Genomic DNA, 10882 nt, shown 5'->3' with positions numbered 1-10882 from the left:
TAGTTGTTGGATATGTGGATGTAGATTATGCAGGGGATTTGGATGACAGGAAGTCGACCACGGGTTATGTGTTCACTCTTGCAGGAGGACCCATATGTTGGAGGTCTATGATCCAATCTACGGTTGTGATGTCCACGACTGAGGCGGAGTACATGGAGGTGGCTGAGGTTGCAAAGGAAGCTTTGTGGGTTACAGGGTTAGTCAGGGAGCTGGGTATTCAGCAAGGCGGAGTTCCGTTGTATTGTGACAGTTAGAGTGCCATTTACTTGGCAAAGAACCAAGTATATCATGCTAGAACCAAACACATTGATGCGAGGTTTCACAAGATTAGGGAATTGGTTGCTATAGGTGTTACTTAAGAAGATTCACATTTCTGAGAATGCAGCGAACATGTTAACAAAGCTTGTTACCGCAAACAAGTTCAAGCACTGCTTGGACTTGACAAATGTCTCCAGGTGCTAGAAAGGAAATGAGAGAAGGTGTCATCCCCAAACCTATTAGTTCCAGGCGTAGGCCTAATACTTAATTATCTTCAAAGATGTGAATACTCGCTAAGGTGGAGATTGTTGGAACAAGTGGCTTATATTCTACTACTGGCCCATTGGGTGTAATTAGTTTATGTGGGCCTAGGGACAAATTAGTTGTGGGGGGTATTTTGGAGTTTTTCAAAGTACTTATAATTATGGTTTTCTTATAAATATGTTATGTTGTAACCCTAAATCATTGAATAGAAAAATATAGCTGTACTCTCTCCTGTGGACGTAGGCACATTGCCGAACCACGTAAATCTGTGTCTCAACTATTTCTTGATCTCTCTTTTCGATTCTATATTATTCATCATTGTTGTGCACGGTAACAACAAAACCTATACCCCTTCAGCAACGCACCACTTCCCATTATTTAAGTATTTTCTCTTTCTGTTTCTTTCTTCCTCTCCTTCTCTCACGCCGCTTGTCCCCACTAGCTTCTTTCGTCTTTCTTTCCTTTTCTTCTTTTTTCTTCTATCTCCTTCTTCCTCCTTATATTCTTGATAAATCATACGGGTTCAATTTGGCCAACTTTTTTCTTATTTTTTAATTTTAAAAAATAATAAAATTTAAAATTAAAATTTTTTGAAGCAATAATTTTGATTTTGATTTTTTTGATTTGATATTTTAAAAAAAAATAAAAATTGTACTTTTATTCATAATAATGACCAATTTAACTTTTTTAATTTTTAATTTTGTTAATTTTTAAATTAAAAAATAAGAAAAAAGTTTCTGAAACAAAATACAGTTTTTATTTTTTAAAAAATATCAAAAAAATAAAAACCAAAATAAAAATTATTGCTTGAATTTTTTTTTTTTAAATTAAAAAATAAAGCAAAAGTTGACCCGAAATTGAAAAAAATAATTATACCTTTACCATTTTCTTATATTCTTATCCTCTCACCCATCCCCTGCAGCAAAACCCGAGTTAGGAAACAGAGAAAAAACGTGAGAGTGAGGGAGGGAGTGAACAGGAGAGAAAGCGAGAGAGAGAGAGATGCTCAGAGTCAGAGACAGAGGGCGGAGACAGTGAGATGGAGAGTGAAATGACGGAGAGTGAGACTGAGACGAGGGAGACAGAGAACAGAGAACATGAGAGTGATAGTGGAAGAAAGAATAAAAGAGAACGTGAGATAGAGAGAGGAGCAGAATCTGAAGGGGAGAGGAGTTTCTGTAAGAGGAACAGAGAGAGTGAAAGCGGGAGAGAGAGACTGAGAGATCAAGAGAGAGACCGTTCCGATCTGGCTCCGGTGAGCTTCTACCGGTGGTCTCTGAACTCCGATTTCCATTTCAGTAAGTATAAATCATCTTCCCTTTGGTTTCGATTGGGTATATGATTTTGGGTATAATTTCTAATGTTTGAGGGGTTATTCTTGAAATATTTGAGGAATGAGTTGTCGTTGATTTTCCATTAAAATTAAAGAGAGTTTTGAGTGGTTTTATTGGTATTTCCTGCCATGGCCGTATAGTTGATGTTCTTGGAGTTTTGGGCATGTATTTTGGTTCTTGGCCGAATGGTTGTAAAATTCTTGGGCTGTTTCAATGAAACCGTATGTGATTGACAAGAGCATTCCTAGTAGCCTCACCGAATTTTACTCACAAAAATAACAAAAAGTACACTTTTAGTTTATTCAACAAGTGGTATCAAAGCCACTTAGTAATGCCAGGTCATGTGGTACTGGAGTACTGCATGACGTGGCCCTTACAAAGACGTCAGAAATTTAAGAAAGGGAGTTTGTAATACCCCGGTCTCATAATGGGAAGATGAGAAAAAGTTCACATAGAATGGGTGGTTTATAAAGATAGTTATGAGTGCTAAGTCCTACATTGCTTAGTTACCAGGTGAAATTGAGCTTTATAATGAATTCTAGGGAAGCTTTAAATTGACTAGTCATTTTGTGGTAATAGCGCAGATGTGGCTAGATCTTTTCCCTAGGTTGTTCTTTGGGCCGAGCCCGCACGATTTTATTATTGAGTTTACCCCCAAAAGGCCTTATAATATTTAGAGAGAGTATATTTCATATAAACACATTATCTTTTCCATGCCCAGGCAATGTGGGACATCACAATCACCCCCTCTTAGGACCTAACGTCTTCGCTGGTGACCTTCATGGGCTTGTGCACGCTCCCCGCCGTACGTGGCCCTGACGAGAACGTTAGGAATTTAAGAGGGGGAGTTTGTAACACTTCGGTTACATATTGAGAAGATGAGAAGAAACCCACATAGAGTGTGTAGCTTGTAAAGATAGTCATGAATGCTAAGTCCCACATTGTTTAGTTATTAGGTGAAATTAGGCTTTATAATAAATTTTAGGGAAGCTCCAAATTGACTAGTCCACATTCCTGACGTCCTTGTCAGGGCCACGTCATGCAGTGCTCCAGTACCAGTCACATCTACGCTATTACTCCAAAAAGACTAGTCAATTAATTTGAAGTTTTCTTAGAATTTATTATAAAGCCCAATTTCACCTAATAAGTATGCAATGTGGGACTTAGCACTCATGACTATCTTTATAAGCCACCCACTCTATATGAGTTTTTTCTCATCTTCCCAATATGGGACCGGAGTGTTACAATAAAGCCGAGTTTCACAAAGTAACTAGGTAATGTGAGACTTCTCATCTTCCCAATATGGGACCGGGTGTTACATTGCCGAACCACGTAAATCTGTGTCTCGATTCTCTCTTGATCTCTCTCTCTCATTTCGATTCGATATTATTCATCATTGTTGTGCACGGTAACAACATGGATTTAAAAATAGCAATTTTAAAATTTGATTTTTAAAATCATAGTTTGACATTTAAAATCGCAATTTATTCTTTAGAATTGTGTGTTTTCAAAAAAGTACTTCCCTACCTGCGGTTTGAAAATCCAGATTTTTTACGTTTTTAATTCACATTCTTTTAAAAATACAATCACAAACAATTCATTTTCTGTAATTTGATTTAAAATCACACTTATTATCTATAAAATTATAATGCCAAGCGCACCCTTATGCTCTTAGCCCATTAACTCATTTATTCTCCTTTTGCAACTTCTTCGTTTGTATTGTCTCTTAAAGGTGATAAATTTTAGACTTAGGAAGCTTGGAAAGGTAAAGAATTAAGTTGGAATCTTAGATGTAATAGGTGGGGAAGGTTTTGGTATCTTCCTTTCCTTTCCTAGTTTCCAAGCAACACATTCGTTCTAAATATGTCCTTATTTCTATATGTCACATGCTTGTGGGCTTAGGCGAGAATAGGATCTTTCCTTCCCTTAGATCTATTACCAAATTCATTTTCTCAATCTCTCCAAAATTCAAAGCATAAAGTTGATCGAAAAAGATCCTATTATTCATTTCCATGAGTCTAACTTCAATTAAGCTTTCTTTACTTTTTTGAGATGCGTTGTCAAATCTTAAACTTGATGTTGTCGTTTATACCACACCAGTTTGCTCTTCTTTTTTCTTTTATGGGAAAACTATACTTATCCTACTTGAACTGCTACCCAGTTTACAATGTCCCCTTAAATTTTAAAAGGTTGCAATTGATCCTCTCAAACTACCGGATACTTTCACTTTGCTCTTTTTGTCAGCATTTTATATTATCTTGAACGGAGACTACAACACGTGATCCACAAATGATATAAAGTGTCAATTATACCCTCTATTAGATGTGTGAAAATACTGTTATACCCTTAGACTAAAAAATAATAAAAAGCTTCTTTGGCAAAGGAGGCCCACGACCAAGCTAGCCATATATGTCTCTAGCCGTGGAGACGGACGGCTTGACCTTGGATCTGTTTAATGTTTTCTTTAATGATGGGGTATAATAGGCATTCTAAGTCACGTGTATCGCACATAACGTATTTTCGATTGGATTTAACAAAAAATCTTAATAGATGGTGTTAATAAGTGAAAGGGCTAGGTAGTTAAGGGGTCGATTGTAACATTTAAAAATTTGGAGAATATTGCAAATTTGGTAGAAGTAAGAGAGGGATTAGTGTAGTTAATTTCCCATTCTTTAGAAGTTATGATTCTTCATAATAATTTCTTTAGTTCCCTTGCGCCATTTAAGTGAAATGACAGGCAAATTGTGATTCTTGCTAATATGCTAATTTCTATGGTTCCTGTAAGCCTTTTGACAATATTAGTCGAAACAAAATACAAATTTGAATTAAAAAAATTACCATTTGGCGAAGTCAGAATTTTGGTTAGGGGGTCAAAAAAAAAAAATTTAATGAGAAAATTAAATAATTCAACACAATTTAATAATTGTTTAAAATATATAAATGTAACATACAATTTATTTTGTCAAGCCTATAGTTAATTTATTCAATTGTTTTCGGATTTGGTTTCTATCACTATGATGGTAATGAGCAATTTTTTTAAAGCAATGATCATCTACTAGCATATTTGATTGAAGCTCAATAAAATCATTGTTGTTCTCCATAATCTTAAGTAACAACAATTATATATTTGATACAGTTAAAAATTGTAAATATTCATAAAAAAATAATTTAATTTAATTTTTGATAAATTTTACTGCAAAGTTCTAATGGGATCCGATGATAAAAAAATTGATTTAATTGAGCAATCCAAATATAAAATCTTAATCAATATAAAAGTCTAAATACGTACCTGATTTGTTTTGTTTGTTTTTTTGGCTTGAAGAAAAAAACAATTAAAATACTAGAAGGACTTCAGAGTTTCATAGAAGTATAAGTCGCAATTCACAATTTCGATTTTTATTGTTTATGCCTTTTGTCTCTTGCTTGGCCTTTTCTTCTAATTGAAACGTTATATACTTTAAGGCTTTTCTTTTTAAAGCTGCCATAAGTTGGTTTGGCCTATGGAAAGTCTTTTGAAATTTGGTTTCTCAATCAAATCTACTTAATGGGTTAAAAGAAAGAAAACAGGCTTTAATTTTATTTTTATTTTTGTAAAGAGAAAGTTCAGCCCTACGTCAAAATTAAGAAAATGTGGGTCCACAAAGAGCCAATTAACAAAATTGTAGACTTAAAGATGGCTAGCGTGCGTTTTTAAGGAGTAACTCAATCGGTTGTAAATCATATTTAATGAAACGAAAATCTTTAATTCGAATCCCTGAATCCCATTCCTTTATCTGAACATAAAAAGAAGAAAAAAGAAAAAGGAGCTAGCTAACGTGCATTTTAAAAAAGAAAAAGAAAAAGACAAAAAAGAATTTAGCTTGCGTGCGTGTATGGTACAAAAAAGTCAAACACTAAAACTTACTTAAACGGTGTGTTTAATAAAAGGGTATTATGTGTCATTTTCATCGTCTTCTTCCTTTTCCTCTAATCAAAACCAAAAAGCTGAAGGTATATATAAACAAGGGCAGAAAAAATCAAAACATGCTAGCGCCTCTTGAGTTGTTTGCCCCTATGTGTGATGAGTGAATGTCGATTGCCTTTTATGCATGGCTGAGGGTGGGCAATCAGGACATCCGAAAGATTTTCTACCTAGGTAAGAAAAAATTTTGGGGTTTGAGAGCGGGCATTTGACCCCTCTCAACCCCCCTTCCCTCCGCCCAACCCCACATAATATTGCTGGAATATTATATACAATTTCCTGTATATGACTTCGAAACTTTATGTTATACTATTTGAACATATATATTTGAGAATTTATGGTTGAAAATTTACAATATTCATTTTTCTATCCAATAAATTGCTGGTGAGATATATATCCGGCCATGCATGTAACATGCATGTTGCTGTGGCGCCTATGTTTTATATTCTTTACTTATAAAAGAGTAATATTAAAGACCAAAACATTCTATCTCTCTCTCTCTCTCTCTATATATATATATATATATATAATGGTACATTTCAACTCCATTTCGTGTAATATTAAAGACCAAAGGTCGTCGTTTCCGGCCGTCTACGAATAAGTGGCAAAAAAAGAACTTCTCCATATATAGCAGCAGCCAGCAGGTGCAATACTCTTTTCTTTTTCTTTTCTTTCTGTTTAGGGTTGACACCTTTCTATACTCTGATCATATCGCTTATGTTTATTTGTTAAGCTCAAAGTTTCATATGTGTACTGTACTTGTAGCATAAACATGCATGCAGGGAGTTCATCCAAAATTTGATTTTGTTTTGACATTTGTTCTTTTGGAGTTTTGATTTGTGTTAATTAAGGATCGAAATTTTTTCTTGATATGGGGTGGTATTTAAATTGAAGTGTCAATGTGCATGAGAAAGTTTGCATGTCTGTGCAATTTTAACTATTACATCATTCCTATTAAAAAAAAAAGAAAAAAGAAAAAAAACAGCTTCTGTTGGGAGTGTTCATTAGTCACCCCTCTATAGAGAGACAGCTTCTATTGGGAGAGTCCGTGAGCCACCCCTCTATTAGGGTGTGGATTGAGAAGGCTGGCGGCCACCTCGTGGTGGCTGCCAACCACACCCAACAAGGGGTGACTGTGCCATATGTCTGTTTATTTGTTTGTTTGTTTGTTTTTTATTTTTTTGAAAATTTATGAAAGAGAAGAGTATAATTGTAATTTTGTGTCATTTTTGCTATTTATTTGAGGGAAAACATAATTAAGTTTTAGATTTAGAAGTTTCTTAAATTCAGGTCTTAAATTGGCAAAATTCAAAACTAAGGTCCTAAAGGCCCAAAAAAAAAAAAAAAAAAAAAACAAAACAAAAAGGGATTATAAAATATTTTCCTAAAATTTTAAAACCAAAACTGTATATCCGGCATCCCCACAAATTATAAGTATAATTGGGTTTACTTAAGACAAGACTTGTGGAAGGCCCTAATATTCAGTTGGCGGAAAAAGTCCATGCTTGTATTCTCTCAAACTATTACCAAATTGATAATGTTTTCCATATGTCTCTCCTCTAAACTTTTGTTGCCAATATCCCATCAATGAAAAAAAACCCGTTAATAATTTTTTTTTAAAACAATATTCTGAAACTTATTATTATTATTATTATTTAAATAAGAAAAAAAAAAAAATCTAGGAGGTGACCCAGCCATCCCTAATTGACCAAAGGGTAGCCGGGTCGGTCACCCTAATTCCCACAATATCAATTAAGTGGTAGCTTAAGGGGATATAAACTTTTACCAATTCAGTTTAATGAAAGGAACAAAGAGAAGTATTTGGCATAGTGCTATAGATAGTATCTAGTCTTTATATTTGCTTTAATGAAATGGAGTTGTAGGAAGTATTTATCTGCCGCTGTTTTCCATTGCTAGGCACTGACCTTGCCCTCAAAGGTTGAATCCACAATTTATGTACATAAATTTTTCCAAAACATATTGAAAGAAGTCTGTGATGAAACTGAAGGAAATACTCTTTCATCTTTTATTAACAATAATTGAACTTTGATCCTTAAAAACAAAATCAAAGAGTCACAAATAATAAATAGCCTATATATATCTACACTATTCGCTATATAATTATTTTACTTGTTTCATTTTTGGAAAATAATTTGGATAAAGATGAAGTACCATACAGCTCAAAGTGGTTGATAGACACACTCATGCGAGACAGTGATCATAACTATTTTCAGGGCTTTGCCATAGATAGCTCTCTCTTTCTAAGTTTTGGTTTTATGCTCTAAATTATGAAATGTTTGTAAATTGTGTTGTCCACAATTGTCAACATCTTGTTTGATCACAACATTGGAATTTGTTGATGCAGAAAGAAGACAAATGGATCCACATGCTTTCGACATAGAAAACCCTTATGTTCCACTGGCAAATTCGCTGAAAGAGGAGTTTCAAAGCTTGTCTCCTCCCTTCTCCACTGAATGCAGTATCTATAGAGTTCCTGAGAGATTACTTCATATCAAGGAAAAAGCCTATACTCCTAAGGTAGTCTCCATTGGCCCACTTCACCATGGTATGAAAGGCTTGAAAGCCATGGAAGCACATAAAAAGAGGTACGCGCAAGATTTTATCCAACGGACGAATAAAAGCTTGGAGTTCTATATCCAAGTTGTAAAGGAGAAGGAAACAAGAATGCGTGGTTGCTATGCAGAAACCATTCAGTTTAGCAGTGATGAATTTGTCAAAATCATTCTAGTCGATGCTGCCTTCATCATTGAGGTCTTACTGAGGCGCAATTTCCATGAGCTGCAAGATAAAAATGACTGCATATTTAATAAACCATGGATGTTACAGGATGTATGGCCGGACCTCCAATTGCTAGAAAACCAGCTTCCGTTCTTCATTCTTGAGGATCTTTTTGACACTAACAAAATTACAGTCTCTTCCCAGCAAAATGAGATACCTTCCATCATTGAGCTCTCACATAACTTCTTCAAAAAGGTAATGTATTTGGAGGGAACAAAAGACAAATTTGAGAATTTTTGTTCTTCCAAAGTTGAACATTTTGTTGATCTCCTTAGACACTTACATCTACCTTTGAAGGAGCAGCCTAAAGGAAAGATTAAAACACTAACCACGCCCACTATGACAGATCTACAAGAGGCTGGAGTCAGGTTTAATGTGGGGTGAAGCAGAAATCTATTTGACATACAATTCAGTGAAGGGATACTGGAAATCCCAAAACTTATTTTAAGCGACGAAACAGAACTCTCAATCCTAAATCTTCTTGCCTTTGAGCAATTGCATTATGGGGAGAATTACATAAATGATCATGTTATCCTAATGGATTGCCTTGTTAACACTCTTAAGAGTTAAGGATGTGGATTTGCTGGTCAAGTATGAAATTGTTGAGAATAGGCTAGGCGGCGACAGCAATGAAGGGTCAACTATTATCAACAAACATGGCAAGGTGGCTATTTTGGACAATAATAACTTCTGTTTTGCATGTCTTTGTGAAGAACTGAACAAGTACTGCAGAACCCCCTGGCACAAGTGGAAGGCAAACTTGAAACAGAATTATTTTAACACACCATATATGGGCCAGTACTGCGGTTGTTGCAGGTGTTATTCTCCTAGTACTCACTTTAATACAAACTGTGTGTTCCATCATGTCCACCTATTCAGATGGAAAGAAACATTGATAGGTCACTGTATGGCAGTTGTTTCTATTATTGCTGCAGTAGTTCTTTTTATTTTTTATTTTTTTTTAATATCTGTGTAGATTCAAATGTTATCATGGTCCTCTAGTTCTGTCAAGAAAGATGTTTTTTTTTTCCTTTTTTCCTACTTTGATTTGATAAAGATAATTAAACTTCTGTTTTTGCGAGATATATAGAGTGCTCTGGTTGTACCTCGAGTTTACCAATTAAATGATCTTACTTGAGAGCCTAGCTAATGCTAATAAAATCTGGGATAATCGAGTTAAGATGCCTTTGATACTTCACAAACTTAGCCCTTATCATATGAATTATTGGGTGATCTTCCAAGTTTAATGATGCAATATGAATGTTTGGCAACATTGCTCTACAATAATAGAGCTGATGGAATTATAAAGAATGTGGCTTGTGCAGCACTGTTCATTGTTCCACACAAAAAACTTCTGCAGTTTAGTTATTAGTTATAGCCAAGGTGAGAGCAAAAGTTGAAGCTTCAGGGTTTCTAGTTATTAACTACTAATGTCTATGCCCTGATCTATGCCTTCTCATTTGTAAAGTATAACGTGTGAAAAAAAGTTGTAAGAAGTGCCCAAATCGGACCTGAAATGAGCTGAAATGTAATACTTCTCTCATGTTAATGTGTTCCAACTTTCCTGCCAAAATAAATTCTGAAAAATTTTATTGCATTTTTTTACAAAATTCAGTTGTTTCAACTATAGATCCAAGTACTCTAAGAGCACGTTGATACAGAAAGTGAAATGCAAGGCAAATGGTGATTCTATCTAATGCTTTCTTTGGTCCCCTTAAGCCCTTAAACAATATGATGAAACAAAAGACAAACTTGAAATATGAAATTACCATTTCCGGTTAGAATATTAATTAAGCTTTTTGGGATAAAATGGTGATTTAACATGGTATCAAAGCAAAAGTCTTGAGTTTGAACGTTGTATCCGTCATTCACCTTACATTTCAAAATAAATATTCCGCGTTTTGTTGTAAATTATACATTTTCCATCTTATTGGACTCCTCAGTCCTCTCACTTGTACAAACTTTTTTTACTGGGAAAATCATGGAAAGAAAAAGAAGAAAGAAGACGAAGAACATGAAGAACTAACACCTAGCTACACTTGAAGGTACGTAATGACACAAATGTTTCTATCCAAGGAAGGGTGACAACCTGCCTGGCTGCAATTATTGGCTCGTGGGCCCTGCATTAATTGGATATATATATATTTTCTTTTCAAAACAAAAATATTAACAAACAATCTGAAACAAAAAAACACTCACAAACAATAGTCATGTTAGAATACTTTTCAAACAAAAAAATAAAAAGCAGTAACAACCTTAATTTAGG

The 10882-nt window shown here is 34.7% G+C and overlaps 1 protein-coding gene across 1 annotated transcript in view; it reads left to right on the top strand.

Annotated features, from left to right (window-relative positions):
• Nucleotides 1–8160: 8160 nt before the first annotated feature.
• LOC132190618 (UPF0481 protein At3g47200-like) overlaps nt 8161–10882 on the top strand; it is a 3369-nt gene continuing 647 nt past the window's right edge. The window contains exon 1 of the mRNA XM_059605654.1: nt 8161–8984. Coding sequence (XP_059461637.1) covers nt 8194–8984 — 791 coding nt within the window. The 5' untranslated portion in view covers nt 8161–8193. The remainder of the gene's footprint in view (nt 8985–10882) is intronic.

Source organism: Corylus avellana, chromosome ca8 (assembly GCF_901000735.1).
Source record: "Corylus avellana chromosome ca8, CavTom2PMs-1.0".
Taxonomy (NCBI): domain Eukaryota; kingdom Viridiplantae; phylum Streptophyta; class Magnoliopsida; order Fagales; family Betulaceae; genus Corylus; species Corylus avellana.
The sequence above is the reverse complement of the archived record's forward strand: the minus strand, read 5'-3'. Positions and strand labels throughout refer to the sequence as shown.